The following is a 15721-nucleotide window of genomic DNA, read 5'->3' as shown; positions in this document are numbered from 1 at the left end:
CCCCTCTTTCCCCCCTGCATCTGACAGCCACCAAACTCTTCTGTTTCTTACGATTTTTAGATTGCACATATAAGGGAGATCGTAATAGTATTTATCTTTCTCTGTGGTGTTATTGTAAATGGCATGGTTTCCTTCCAGTTTTGTGTGTTATGTCTTTGGGTGTGTATAACTCACATTTTTTATCCCTTCATCTGTCAGTGGATACTTAGGTTGTTTCCATGTCTTGGCTGTTGTAAATAACAGTCTTGTCAGCTAGTGTGATTAGATCTTTCTTTTTAATTTGTCGGCTCCTTCCCATTCTCCTTGCTGCTGCCCATATTGAGGCCTTACCATTTCCTTGATCTCATTAGAATAGTCTTCTGGTCTTCTATCATTCTCACACCTCTCTAGTTACCTCCCATTTTGCTGCTAATGTCATCATTCAAAATTGCAATTTGACCTTAACATTTTCCTGTTTCAAAATCCTCTTCTTTACATACTTAAGAATATAAAAGTTGTTAGAATGATAAAGTCCTTGCCACCCTTACTGGCCATCCAGCCGCGTGTACTTACCTGCTCTTGTTTCAGTGTTGTATCAGGACTTTGTGCCTCTGCGCATGCTGCTTTCCCTGTCTGCGGCATCTTTCTCCCATCTGCTCGCTCATCTTGGAGGAGTCAGCTCAGATGTCCCCTCTTTTTATATTGAGCCCTTCTGGATTATCCCTTTCTCAGGAGTCTTGTCACTCACTCTGTGCATCCATGATACCCAGTAGGACTACTTTGTTCCCAAATTGCTTTATTTTCTTTACATGGGTATCTCCTGCTGTTTCAGAGGTAGGGACTTTGTCTTACCGCCTGTTTCTGTTCCCAGCATGTGGGGGAAAAGTAAAAAAAGAGTTCAGAGTGCATGATCAGTCTGTAAACATTTTGGTCTGCCTTTTTTTTTTTTTTTTAAGATTTTATTTATTTATTTGAGAGAGAATGAGTGAGAGAGAGCATGAGAGAGGAGAAGGTCAGAGAGAGAAGCAGACTCCCCAAGGAGCCGGGAGCCTGATGCAGGACTCGATCCTGAAAGTCTGGGATCACGACCCGAGCCGAAGGCAGCCACTCGACCAACTGAGCCACCCAGGTGCCCTTGGTCTGTCTTCTTAATAGAACAGCCTGAACTGCTGATGAGTGTTGTACTCTAGTGGCCAGTGTTCCTCTGACAGACTCCTGTGGAATCCCACTTTGTGTAATTCCTGGGGATTTTCAAAAAAATTCTTAGTACTAATAATTGGAAAGATGGTGCTTACAGGAAATTGCCAGAATCACTGATTAAATACATTAGTCTTCTCTGTATAAGAAATTACTAGGTGAAGGTTTTTATTTGTGGAAACAAGGGAATATATGTAAAATCTTTCTACCTAGCAAGTAGATTGAGAATATGTAGTTGGGAAATATTTACATTTTTTTCTTTCACCGTCTCTTCACACTGCTTAACGTAATTATTATTTTCCATTAAACTTTGGCAGGAAGGATTCTGAAAACATTTTGTTGTTGTTTTTTGTTTGGTTGGTTTTTTTTTTGGAGACGCTCCCATTGCCAGTAGTGGCCAGTATTGCTAGAACAGTCCTGTTGCTTTAGATAATTGATGTTTTGGAAGATTGAATTGTAAATAGCCCACTGAAGCATACATTTAAAATTCAGAATTGTTTTTTCCTTTTAGCAATTATTTTGCTGTAGACACTGCTTCTGCCATAGCCATTGCTCTGATGACGTTTGGCACTATGTATCCCATGAGCGTGTACAGTGGCAAAGTGTTACTGCAGGTAAGGGTCTTCTTTCAATTACACGCTTAATATTAGTCACAGTTTTCTACCAGATTACAAAATTATATGTGCTCTTCTATCACACTGTGAAATTTTTAGCTACTGGAAGTCCCCATCAGAAATAAAGTCAAACAATAATCTCTGAAGTCTGTATAGTAAGAACCAGATAATTCTGTTGGCCCATAAAATAGACACAACTCTTTCCATATTTATAATACAAAATCACAAGCTAAAAATATTTTGCCTCTAATGTTTCAAGTGAAAACAGTGTTAATTAGAAATTGTTTTTACAGGGCGCCTGGGTGGCTCAGTGGGTTAAGCCGCTGCCTTTGGCTCAGGTCATGATCCCAGGGTCCTGGGATCGAGTCCCGCCCGCATCGGGCTCTCTGCTCAGCAGGGAGCCTGCTTCCCTCTCTCTCTCTCTGCCTGCCTCTCTGTCTACTTGTAATCTCTGTCTGTCAAATAAACAAATAAAATCTTTAAAAAAAAAAAAAAAAAAGAAATTGTTTTTACATATTGATTTTCCCCCAGTAAATGTGCTTTATCTATTTTGTAATCTGGTTGCAATTGTTTTCTTATTTCCTGTTTTTGAATTAATGAGACTTTTTGATTTCAAACTTAAAATTCAAGATGACAGATTACTATATATTTAAACAATAGAAACACCTATAGACAGGCACCTGAACACAAGTTTCCCAGGGGTGACATATTTGTAAGCACTGCTTTTCCTTCTGTCTTACCTCATGCCTTCTCTAAAACTTAGGGGTACTAGCTCCAGCTCCTGAAGTAGTAATAACAATAAGATAATGGTTGTATGGTACTTTGCCATATACAAAAGATTTTTAGTTGGTTGCTTGATTCTTCAAAAGGGTTGTTTGGGTCTAGAGATAATGCTTCTCTGTGAGATGAAAAGTAAGTATGGGCTGATTCTTGATATTGCCCTACTAGTGGAGCCTACTGAAACCTCTCTTCACTAAATCATGATAGGGCTCTTGTCATACAATGTAAAGTCTGGTATAAGCCAATCTGTTAGTTTTAGGACCACAATTCAAGAGAAATTTTTTTTTAAGATTTTATTCATTTATTTGACAGAGAGACAGCAAGAGAGGGAACACAAGCAGGGGGAGTGGGAGAGGGAGAAGCAGTCTTTCCACTGAGCAGGGAGCCCGATGCGGGGCCAAGCCAAAGGCAGACACTTAACGACTGAGCCACCTGGGCACCTGCAAAACTTTTTTTTATGTGTTTTATTTTATTTTCTCTCTAGACAACACCACCCCATGTTATTGGCCAGCTGGACAAACTTATCAGAGAGGTAAGATGAAATAGTAAATAAAATCATTTTAATTTATAATTAGAGGATGGAAAGAGTGGATACAAATAATATTTTATTCAGTCCTACCTACATTTTATTTTAGGGGAGTTTGTATTATTTATAATAACATAGTAGGAGATATAATACAGTGACAAAAGTAAAAAATTTAAGGGATTGCTCAGCCTGGAGGTACTGGTCTAGAGACCATACTACTAGCTTTCTAAATGCTATAGTTTTTATGAGTCTGTGTTCAAATCCAGGACTTTGATTAAGTCAAAGGCCACTATTATATATTGATTGATTATTTCACCATGTAACACATTGATCTGTGAGTTTAAATTTTTTTTATTTTATAAATATCTACCTCTTTACTAATGAAGGAATAGATAATTAAATTATTTGGATTTTGAAATATTTGAAATATTTCAAACTATTGGTTGTTGGTATCACAAAGGCCACTTTTACCAAGATAGCTGGCTACTTGTCTTAGCTAGTGAAGCCTGTGTCTTTATACCAGTGAGCCATACACTAGATGTCTGGTCTTAGAATTTCTTTTTGGCCCACGTTCAAATAACAGCCGCTGTTGTGCAGAAACTTGTTAAAAGGGAATACAGAGAAAGAAATGATAGAGAAACCCCCCTCCCAAAGGGAGGAAAAATCTAATACTGCAAGTGCTGGATATAAGTATATGACATATTGGCAAAATGAACCATACATTGCTGAACAAGGTGGTGCTGGGGGTAGGTGGTGAACACCTGATTCTGAAGGAATTGGGCCAGACAAGAAACAGAATCCAAGGTTTTGGCTCACTACCAAACAAGTAGAAATGATCGTGAGTGGTCTGAGACTTCTCTTGGCTAATGAGTGTTCTCATGCAGAGTTTGACCATGTGATTTCTAGGCTTTGATCAAGTCCATAATGTGACTAACTGTGTTGGATATGTCAAATACAAACCTTATTTCTTTGTTTTTGATTAGGTATCTACCCTGGATGGAGTTTTAGAAGTTCGAAATGAGCATTTTTGGACCCTAGGTTTTGGCTCATTGGTATGTTTTCCATATTAATTTAGATAATTTACAGTGTAGTTTATAATTTTTAAAACTAAAAAAGCATTTCTTTAAATTTTTTTAGTCTTTGATTACCATTTCTGTTCAATAGAGTCTGAAATGTAGATGGATTTAGTAACCTAATTGACATTAATTGAAGGATATTTTTCTTTTTTTTTTCCTTTCACACTACTGTTAATGATCTTCATACTGGGTTGTCCAGATAAGACAACTCTCTAGTCACACATTTCTGGATATGAAAATATCTGAAAAGTAAAAGGTACAATTTTTTAAAATTATGGTTCTGCTTTTGGAGATTTTGCGAATATGTTAAAGAGTTACAATAACACAACTTGCTTCAGCATAAAATTCCATATTTTTTATATTAACTTTAAAAAGAAAATCAGTTATTTTACTAGCAAAAAGTGGATTTATTTGGGAATAGAGAATTGCAGTTTGGCACAAGCAAGCTAGAGCAAAACCATAGGCAAGTCTGAAGAACAAAAGAAAGAATGCTCTTTTATAGAGGGAAGAGGGGAGTTATAACTGAAAAATCCAGTGGAGGAAACTGGGAGTTCAAGTGTTGTGGCTTTCATTGCTGAGTTGCGACAGTCTCTCATTGGCTGGGATGTTGTGGGGGACGAGGGAAAGCCTCCTTTCTCCTGCTGATACAATAAAGTCGTAGCTACAATAGTATGGACTTGACCTCTCTTCCTGTTGAGTCTGCAGTTGACTAGGGCCGGTAGTGCCTCGAAGCCCCTCCCTTCTGGCTTCCCAACTCCCATTTTAGTAAGGTTTCTTTTAATTAATTTTCACAAATCCACTTTGGACCCATTACCAGAGAGACTATTATGGCATGGTTTCATTCCTGTCAGAAATAATGAGGAAAATACTGAAAAGTACTCAGAAAAAGACTTCTTTTAATCACTGTAATACTTTCATGTAGAGAAACCTGCTATGACATTTTCTTATTTGTTGGGCTCCCCGCCGAGGGGAGGAGGCGCCCGGGCCAGCCGGAGGCCTCTCCTTGGGTCTGAGCGGGATGGCGAGTGTCGCGAACCCGGAACGCACCCACAGAAGACACCGGGCTCGGGAGGTCTGTCGAAGCAGGATCTCGCTTTATTGAGCAGGGCAGCGGCTTATATGGGGTGAGGGAAGGGAAGTGAGGTCAGCAAAGTGGGGGCCAATGGGGATGTGCCGTGTCGGCGGGAGTTGGGAGAGACACGCCCTGCAGGGGGTGGAGACTCGCGGGAAACAAAACTGATGGGAAACCGAAACCGCCACTTTGGCGCCTTTGTGGTCGGCCATGTGGGTTCCCGATCTGGAAGAGAAGGCCACCCGGCGCCATCTTAGCCTCTTGGGGCCCAACACTTATTTATACCCATATATGTACTCCTTAGAAAATGAGACCATGGGGCGCCTGGGTGGCTCAGTGGGTTAAAGCCTCTGCCTTCAGCTCAGGTCATGATCCCAGGGTCCTGGGATTGAGCCCCACATCTGGGCTCTCTGCTCAGCAGGGAGCCTGCTTCTCCCTCTCTCTCTGCCTACTTAATCTCTCTCTGTCAAATAAATAAATAAAATCTTTAAAAAAAAAAGGAAAGAAAAAAAAATGAGACTATGCTGTTTATAATTTGTTCTTTTCACATAATATATCATGAACAGTTTTTCTGTGTCACTAAATATTACTGTTGTGGTCAGATTTTTTTTTTCTCTTAAATGTGACTTGATCTTTGCCTAAATGCCCAAAGGTTTTTGGGTGTTTTTTTTTTTTTGAATCCCGTAATTTCACTAGACTATGTTTTGGTGTTGGTCTTTCTGGGTTAGTTACTCTAAGTATGCAATATATCCTTTCAATAATTTTATTTCAAAAAAATTTTTTTAACTTTCAGGGAAGTTTTCTTTTATAATATTTGTTCTCTTGGTTGTTGGTGTTTTTGTTTTGTTTTGGTTTGGTTTGGTTTTTGTCTTCTTTGGGAACTCCCATTTCTGAAGTGGTGGTTTTTTTCTTGTATTTCTTACTGTTTCATTTCTGAGGTTTTCTTTTCTTTTTTTTTTTTTTAAAGATTTTATTTATTTATCAGAGAGAGAGAGGGGGAGAGAGTGAGCACAGGCAGACAAAATGGCAGGCAGAGGCAGAGAGAGAAGCAGGCTCCCTGTTGAGCAAGGAGCCCGATGTGGGACTCGATCCCAGGACGCTGGGATCATGACCTGAGCCGAAGGCAGCTGCTTAACCAACTGAGCCACCCAGGCGTCCCTCTTTTCTTTTTTTTAAGTAGGCTCCACGGTCAAAGTGGAGCCCAATGCAGGGCTTGAACTCATAACCCTGAGATCAAGACCTGAGCTGAAATCAAGAGTCATTTGCTTAACCCACCGAACCACCCAGGCACCACTCATTTCTGAGGTTTTCTAATGCTGATTTATGTTCTTGTTTTATGTCTTTCAGCTTGTTTTGAAAAAATTGCTGTAGTTCTTACTCGTTCTCTTTTTTCTTATAATAACTTTGTGCATGATTTGGTTCAGTCCTTTTCTCTTGCTCCTTTTTATAAAAAATTGTATTTCTGAACTTTTTTTAAATCTAAATTCAATTAGCCAACATAGAGTACATCATTAGTTTCAGATGTAGTGTTCAGTGATTCATCAGTTACATATCACCCCCAGTGCTCATCGCCACATGTGTCCTCCTTAATCCATCATCCAGTTACCCCATCCCCCCATCCACTTCCCCTTTCCACAACCCTCATTTTGTTTCCCAGAGTCAAGAGTCTCTCATGGGTTTTCTCTCTTCCCAATTTTCCCTCCCTTCCCCTATGATCCTCTGTGCTATTTCTTATGTTCCACCTATGAGTGAAGCCATATGATAATTGTCTTCCTCCGATTGACTTATTTCACTTAGCATAGTACCCTCCAGTCCCATCCTCATCAATGTAAATGGTGGGGATTCTTCCTTTCTGATGCCGAACTTTAAAACGAAGAGTGGTTTAGAGTAGTGTGTTTGAATTTATGGTTCTAAAGCTCCCTCTTCTGATGAGTCTGTGAAGTGAAAATTTATTTTACCCTGGTTCTTTTCACCCTATTTGTATCTGAATTTGTTTCTACTGTGTTGCCCAATTTGGAGTCTTTATCTTTTGTTTCTGCTGTGTTGCTCAATTTGGATTTGTAGGTTCAGAAACAATTTGTTTGTTCTTAACCTGGGGCTTTATAATGGGAGTTTTGCTTTGGCTACTTTGGAGAGCTCGCAGGGCTTAGGCTGCTCCAGCTCTTCTTACCACAGACTCTGTGTACTCACCTACTATTGAAATGTGTAGAACCCTGCCCAGTTTCCCAGCTGCCTTTTTCAAATTTGCTGTCCTAGATTTCCATTAAGTACAGGTTAGCTGCTTTGAGGTTTTTAGGTCAGTCAGATTTCCTGTCACTTCCTCCTCCGCAGACACTGATACCTTGCAGGTCTTAAGCCTTGTGATTTGGGTTCCTTAGGGGAACCATGTTATGTTGGTTTTTTTTAATAGATATCATCCATAGGATTTTGGATTTAATATCTTAGTTTCTCTGTTTTTTGGGGGATATTTGGGGGATTTCAAAAAAATGCCACTACTACTGCTGTTTTTAAGGAATCCCAACATAATTTTTAATGGCTTCAGTTTTGTTTTGTTTTTAAGATTTTATTTATTTATTTGACAGACAGAGATCACAAGTAGGCAGAGAGGCAGGCAGAGAGAAAGGAAGGGAAGCAGGCTCCCTGCTGAGCAGAGAGCCCGAAGTGGGGCTCAATCCCAGCACCCTGAGATCATGACCCGAGCCAAAGGCAGAGGCTTTACCCGCTGAGCCACCCAGGCGCCCCTAATGGCTTCAGTTTTTACAGTATATGAATATGCCATCATTTATTTAATCGGTCCCCAATGGACAAAGTATTATTCCATTTTTCCCATATAGAAAGAGCTGGGATGAACATTTTTGTGGAATAGTCTTTGCACAAACTTGTGATTATTCCTTAAGATTAACTTTTTAGAAGTTGTTTTTTTGAGTCAAATGATATTCATATTGGGGCACCTGGCTGGCATGTAGAGCATGCGACTCTTGATCTTGGGGTTGTGGGTTTGAGCCCCAGGTTGGGTGCAGAGATTACTTAAAAATAAAATCTTTTTTTAAAAAAGGGATATTCACATTTTTATACTTTTGATATAGCCAAAATCACTTTCCAAAAATGGCTATACCAGTTTACATTCCTTCAGAAATGTAGTTCTTTTTTTTTTAAATTAATTTATTTATTTGAGAGAGAGAGAGATAGTGGGAGGGTGGGTAGAGGGAGGGAGAGTCCCCAGCAGAGTCTGCGCTGAGCACAGAGCCCAACAAGGGGCTCAGTGTTACTGAGATCACAACCTGATCACAACCTAGAGTCAGATGCTCAATTGATTGCACCACCTAGGCACCCCCAAATGTAGTTCATTTTCGATCATTCTTTTAATTTTACCAATCTTAATAAAATAGTAGATAAGTCTTTATTTAGCTAGGTGGCTTATAAACACAAAGAATATAGTCACCCAGCTGTTCAGAACATGTCTGCCTAACCCTGCACCCATGTAGTGCCTAATTAAGACCGAGGACAAAATAAAACAAGCTTGTAAGCTGCCAAGAGTAGTTGTCACAAAAGCCATAAATTAATGCAAACACAACCATCATAGCAGACTTTGTTCAAGCTCCTGCACGGAAATGGTTTTCACTTATTTTAATTACTTTAATTTCCATAGCCGACTGAAAGAGATTACAGTGTCTTTTATAGTTTTGTCTAGTGATGGTAGGGGCCAAGAAAAGGGAGAAATCAAAGATGACTTAATTTTTAGACATGGTTTGTCTTTTTTTTTTTTTTTCCCCAAAGGTTTTATTTATTTATTTGACAGAGAGATCACAAGTAGGCAGAGAGGCAGGCAGAGAGAGAGGGGGAAGTAGGCTCCCTGCTGAGCAGAGAGCCCGATGCGGGGCTCGATCCCAGGACCCTGAGATCATGACCCAAGTCGAAGGCAGAGGCTTAACCCACTGAGCCACCCAGGTGCCCCAGACATGGTTTGTCTTACAGAAAAATAATAAACTAGAAGTCAAATTGAGGATTATATTTTCTTCACCTTATGATTGACAGTAACTCTCTCACTACTGCTAAAGTCACAGATTCAGACACATTTTAACGAAATCAACTACTTGGCTAATTTATATGTACTTTATTCTTGGTTATATATATTTTTCCTTTTTGAAAATCTGAGATCTGAGTTTATCTAAAAATCAACATTGAATGTCTGCTGGACTTCTTTTTTTTTTAGAGCAAGAGAGAAAACGGGGAGGGGAGGCGCAGAGGGAGAAGGAGAGAATCCTAATCCTCCATAATGAGGTTCCACACTCATTATGGAGCCTGATCTGGGGCTTGATCTAATGGCCCTGAGATCATGAACTTAGCCAAAACCAAGAGTTGGACACTTAACTGACTGAAACATCCAGGTGCCTTTCTGGTGGACATTTTATTTAATTTTAGTTACTGTATATTTTTCACTTAAGTTTTATTATGCAAAGAGTACCTGATTCTTAGAAAAATTAAAACGTACAACTAAGTCAAAGAGAAGAGTATAAAAACCTTTAATAATTCCACCCTCTAGAGATAAGTTCTGTTACTCTTGGCTATTTTTCTGTCTCTGTGTGTTTTAAACAAAATAGGATCATTGTTGTACCTACTGTTTTATTACCTACTTTAAAAATGTAATGTATGGGGCGCCTGGGTGGCTTAGTTGGTTAAGCGTCTGCCTTTAGCTCAGATCATGATCCAGGGGTCCTGGATAAGTCCTGCCTCGGGCTCCATGCTTGGCAGGAAGTCTGCTTCTCCCTCTACCCTTCCCTCCTGTTCATGCTTTCTCTCTCCCTCAAATAAATAATAAACTCTTAAATATGTATGTAAAAATTAAGAAAAACATAATGTATGATAAATGTCTTTTTAGTAAATAGACTTCTAGCCATTATTATAATGCCTGGGGTACTCTGTCGTCATAGTAACCCAGGCTAGAAACCTTGAGATCGTCTTTGATTAGTTGGTCCATATCCCTCACCATTACATCCATTTGGGTATCAGGTTCCCACACATCTAACCCATGGGATATCATCAATCCATCTGTCCCTCTCTGATCCCACTGTATTTGTCCTGTCTCAGCCCTCTTCATTTCTAACCTAGACTTGCACTCAGTTCCTACCTGATTTCCAATCATTCATACCTATAGCTTTTCTGAACTTTGATTATTTTACTTCTGATTGATTGCTACTGTTCAAATTTCTGATTTTTAGAGTCCTCTGCTAGCATTTCTTTTAACCTTACTACCTGCTTATCTTTCTTTCCTTCTATATTCTTTCTTCTTTATTTCTTCTTTCCTTCTTTCTTGTTTTTCTCTTTCATTCTTTTTCTGCCCCCTAAAATATTTGTAATTTTTATTAGTAGTAATACTGCTTATTCTTGTCCAAATATGCCATGCATTTTAACTGCTATTCTCTCAGCTTAAAATGCCTGTCTCCACCTTTTGAAATTACATTTAACCATCAACCGTAGATCAAATGCCATCTTTTTTTGAAGTCTTCCTCAATTTGAATTAGTAGCTACCTTTTCTATCCTTCCACTGCATTTTCTATATACTTTATATTCTGCCTTAAGTTATAGTATGCCTGCCCTCCTCCTATATGTATTTCTCTTTTTAATGTATTTTTAAAAGTCACATTTTATTTAAAGAGACATAAAGAACTTCATTTACTCTTCACATTGATAATCATTACTGAGTAGTCCTTAAGAAATACTGAGATACTATATTTTCTCTTGTTTTTAAGAAAATATCGAGGGGTGCCTGGGTTGCTCAGTCAGTTAGGCAGCTACCTTTACCTGAAGTCATGTTCCCAGGGTCCCTGGATCAAGCCTCTCTTCAGGCTCCCTGCTCAGAGGGAGTCTGCTTCTCCCTCTGCCCCTCACCCTGCTTGTGCTTGCTCTCTCCCCCTCACTCTCAAGTAAATAAGTAAAATCTTTAAAAAGGCTTTTTTAAATAAAGAAAAGACCAAGTACAGTTACAACTAAATCATAAATGTTTATTTCTAATGGAATTTTCAGTGATATAGTTTTAAGGATCTCTTTTCTATGATTTTGCCCCTTTTAGGCTGGATCAGTTCATGTAAGAATTCGACGAGATGCCAATGAACAAATGGTTCTTGCTCATGTGACCAACAGGCTATACACTCTAGTGTCTACCTTGACTGTTCAGATTTTCAAGGATGATTGGATTAGACCTGCCTTACTCTCTGGGCCTGTTGCTGCCAACGTCCTAAACTTTTCAGATCATCATATAATTCCAATGCCTCCTTCAAAGGGTGCTGATGATTCAAACCCTGTCACATCGACTCCAGCTAAACCTAGTAGTCCACCTCCAGAATTTTCATTTAACACCCCTGGAAAAAACATAAACCCAGTTATTCTCCTAAATACCCAAACAAGACCTTATGGTTTGGGTCTTAATCATGGACACACACCTTACAGTAGCATGCTTAATCAAGGACTTGGAGTTCCAGGAATTGGAGCAACCCAAGGATTCAGGACTGGTTTTACAAATGTGCCAAGTAGATATGGAACTAACAATAGAATTGGACAACCAAGACCATGATGTACTGTAATTTAATTTATTTTTATGAGGAATATTGACTCCTTGACTTCCAATTTATTTACTAATCCAACTGTGCATTGACTGTTCAATCATTTACTCTAAATGCTAGAGAATAGTGGGTTTGTTCCCATTACATGAAACTGATGAAACTTTATTTTTTTAAAATGTATTTGGGACTGTGAGAATCTTCTAAATGTCATAGGGTTTAAATAGGCTTCCTATAGAAAGTTTGTTTCTCTTAAATTTGAATTTTGCTATTTTTGGTTTTATAGTTGACTGCAGTGTGATAGACATCATCTTTACAATAAGAGGACCACGTAATGGATCAGATCTGTCACAGTATAATGTTTTCCTCAGTGAAATTTATAAACATGCTTGAATAATGATATACATTTTAGGAAAGGGAAAAAATGTCCATTCCAAAAGTAAAAGTCTCTTTTATAGCTTTTCCAAACTTAATTGCTACATTTTTCTTTGAGGTCCTCTTGATTTATGTCTTGCAAAAGAAAAACAGAATTTTTTATCAGAAATTTTAGACCATATTCTACTATCTAGCATAATTTGAAATTTATGTTTTTTATAGTTTTTCTCATTAAAATATTTCAGTACATTTATAAATAGTCCGTGGTTCTCAAAGTGTTTTATTTTGCTTAAATGAATACCAGATCCTTTAGTAATGTGAAATGAAGGAATCGCAGTTTTCTGACTTACATTTAATCAAATACTGACATAATAAAACAAACAAACAGAAAACACCAAACACCCAAATACTGACATAATGATGCAATTTATCTTGTCACCCTTTCATTGGTTGACTTTTTAATCTCTCATTAACAAGATACATCAAATATATTATAAAATTTGTGGAATTCCATGCATAATACGGGATTTGATATCTTTTCACAGTTGCATAAACAATATGAGTTTATATTATATAATTTTACCAAAACATAATAGACCCTAGATAGGTTATAGAATACAGTATTGATAGATGTGTAACAGGCAATTTCTAACTTATTTTGATTTGCTTTGTCAAAATCATAAATTGTTAACTGTGCTGAAGTGTAAGAATCATATGGATTATTTTATTTTTTGATTATTTTCCAAATGCAAATGTTAAGGACTTGCCAACATAGCAAGTATTACTTATAAAAAATATCACAAGCAGCAAATGACAAAAATTACCTGAGGTGTTTTTTGTATTTTGTTTTTATCACAAATTTTATAACTAGAGTTTTAAAAAGGTATTTTGAGAGTGGATTCAACTTCTCTGGAATCTAGTAGTCCTGGAGACTTATGGCTTTTCCAGCCATCAGCCAGCTATGTGGAGATTTTTGTTTTTTGAAGAATTTGCCAGTTTCTTCAGTCAACTCATCCTTTTTAAAAATGAACAACATTTCCAAATCGGATTTCATGGTGGATTCACAAACATTCAAGAAGCCACCTCTGTCAAGCAGAATTACTGTCATCCTATAATAAGTGACCGTGTCCCAGCTTTTGCATGGTGAAGACTTGGTCATTGACTTTAATATCTGCAATCCTGTTCAGGCATTTGACCTGCTGAAGAACTAGAGCACACATGACTTTGACTGCTGGGGAAAATGAAATGTCGTAAAATGTACTATGGCAACCAGTTCCTTCTCCTTTGTCTTACGTCCTCCAGCTATTAGTATACCTATTATTGGTCTACTATTACAGGGTGATTTTTCCTCCATTGACCTCATCCAAGTGGGTCACACATGAAATCTGAGGAACTGTCATGTACTGAGTGGAGATTAAGAGGTCTGCGCTGCCACCCTTTGCATGTTTTTTCCGTTCTCATGGGATTTTTAAAGTGTGCAGGTACTGAACACAATTTTGCATGATGTTAAATGCCTGTTTTCCTCAACACCTATTCAGAGGCAACACCTGTGTAGTTGTCCCACCAAAGGTGCTTAGATACCCACCTACACTAAGAAATTCCCTGTGGATTCTAAAGGAATTGGCTCTACTTTCTGAAATTCACCAATGCCAACTGCTGCAGGTGACATTGGTCCATGTGTTATTATATAACAAAGTCTTACTTGCCAAGCTCTGCCTAGCATCTGGATCTGAAAACAAGAAACTTGGCCAACACAGGTCTTACTGGTAAATCTTACCAGAGTCACGTGAAACTAAACAAAGACGTTTAAATTGACTACTTGGCTCATGGCTTGTGATTAAGAGCAAGTTCCATGGAGTGTAATTAACCCTGTCTGAGAAAATACCGTAGTGTAATACACTGTAACAGAAAAAAACACTGGGTTGGAAGTCAGGAGATTTGGATTCTGAGCCCAATGCTGCCGCTATGTAAGTAGTTTGGTTACCATGGGCAAGTCATTTAACTTCTCTAAGCTTTATCATCTATAAAGTTAGGGTGGGGAGTGAATTAGTTGATCTGTAAACAATCAGCCCTACAATTTTATGACTAAATCTACAAACTATGCCCATTTTTGCTAAACAGTACTGTCCCCAGAACACCCTTCTAGTGACTACCTCAGCATACAGGCCAAGTATTACCTACACCAACACCCAAGCCATTAATTTGAGGTGCCATGAGAATCGAGAAGGGGAACCGCAGGCTAATACCAGTTAGGTTTTTGTTTATTTCAGACTTGCCTTGAGTTAAATCTGTTAAGATCAAACAGGTTTTTCTTAGACATCTTTCTTTGTGGGGAAGGATTATTTTGGAGGGTGTTGGAGAAAAGTTTAGGATGGGCACAAAAGAATGGGCTACATTTTTCTTTCTTCCTTAAGTCTCCGAAGATACAGTTGGAATTACATACATGTATCAGCAAATGGAGAGGTCCTGAGTTTCAAGCCTCTGATTTAGGTGCTCGTAAACTGCCAATTTTTTGCTTGACTAAGGTACGCTGATCTTTTTGGGAGCCTAATCCACTTCTTAGTGGAAAGGAAATTCTTTTTACATTCCAAATTGTTTGAACCACACTGTTTGAATAAAGACATACAGGGGTTTTCTCCCTGATGTTAAATAATTTTGCCTTGTTTCTTTATTCAGTAACTATTTATTGGTCATTTCGTTTTATTCAGCAAATACTTCATGAGCATCCAGTACATGCCAGGCACTGTGCTAAGTAAATGTTCACACAGTATATCCATTTTTGTGACCTAGTCTTGAGACCAAAGGGAACATAAGGATAAACAAATGATCCTTTCAAGTACCTAGTAATCATACTTGTGATAAGACACAGAGCTATTACACATCTTGTCAGATGGAACTCCCTCCCACTTCCTCCTCTTCTTAGGTCTTGTTTTCCTGGCATCCTCCATCCTCCTCCTTTTTTTTTTTTTTTTTTTTTTTTTTAAATATTTTATTTATTTACTGGACAGAGAGAGAGATCACAAGTAGGCAGAGAGGCAGGCAGAGAGAGAGAGGAGGAAGCAGGCTCCCTGCTGAGCAGAGAGCCCGATGCGGGGCTCGATCCCAGGACCCTGAGATCATGACCCGAGCCGAAGGCAGCGGCTTAACCCACTGAGCCAACTGAATGATGAAACTAAGGAAGTAAATTTCCATGGAAAAGGCCAGCTAGAGGTCATGATGTCACACATCATCCTGTTATCAGGAAAGGAAGAAAAAGTTTGGAAAGGGCAAGTTAGGCAGACACTGTTGAGAAAGGATCATTTTTAGGTTATATAATGGATTGCACCAGACTTTCAGACTTTTGCACTGGATGAGCAAAGATTATTAAGTCACCAGGCTAAAAGTAATGGGTTACCCAGAGCATTCATGGGCTCATGACGGCCTTTATTTACTTATTTGGCAGACAGAGACACAGCGAGAGAGAGGGAATACAAGCAAGGGAAGTGGGAGAGGGAGGAGCAGGCTTCCCGCTGAGCAGGAAGAGTGATGTGGGGCTTGATCTCAGG

At 38.7% G+C, this 15721-nt stretch overlaps 1 protein-coding gene across 2 annotated transcripts in view; it reads left to right on the top strand.

Moving 5' to 3' along the window:
- SLC30A6 (solute carrier family 30 member 6) overlaps positions 1–14830 on the top strand; it is a 41693-nt gene extending 26863 nt beyond the window's left edge. For both annotated transcript variants that reach the window (XM_032353042.1, XM_032353041.1), the window contains 4 exons: positions 1688–1790; positions 3055–3102; positions 4080–4148; positions 11315–14830. In XM_032353042.1, the coding sequence (XP_032208933.1) occupies positions 1688–1790; positions 3055–3102; positions 4080–4148; positions 11315–11815 (721 nt within the window). In that variant the 3' untranslated portion in view covers positions 11816–14830. The remainder of the gene's footprint in view (positions 1–1687; positions 1791–3054; positions 3103–4079; positions 4149–11314) is intronic.
- The last annotated feature ends 891 nt before the right edge of the window (positions 14831–15721 follow it).

Source organism: Mustela erminea, chromosome 7 (assembly GCF_009829155.1).
Source record: "Mustela erminea isolate mMusErm1 chromosome 7, mMusErm1.Pri, whole genome shotgun sequence".
NCBI classification, from domain to species: Eukaryota; Metazoa; Chordata; class Mammalia; order Carnivora; family Mustelidae; genus Mustela; species Mustela erminea.
This window is presented reverse-complemented; position numbering and strand designations above follow the sequence as displayed.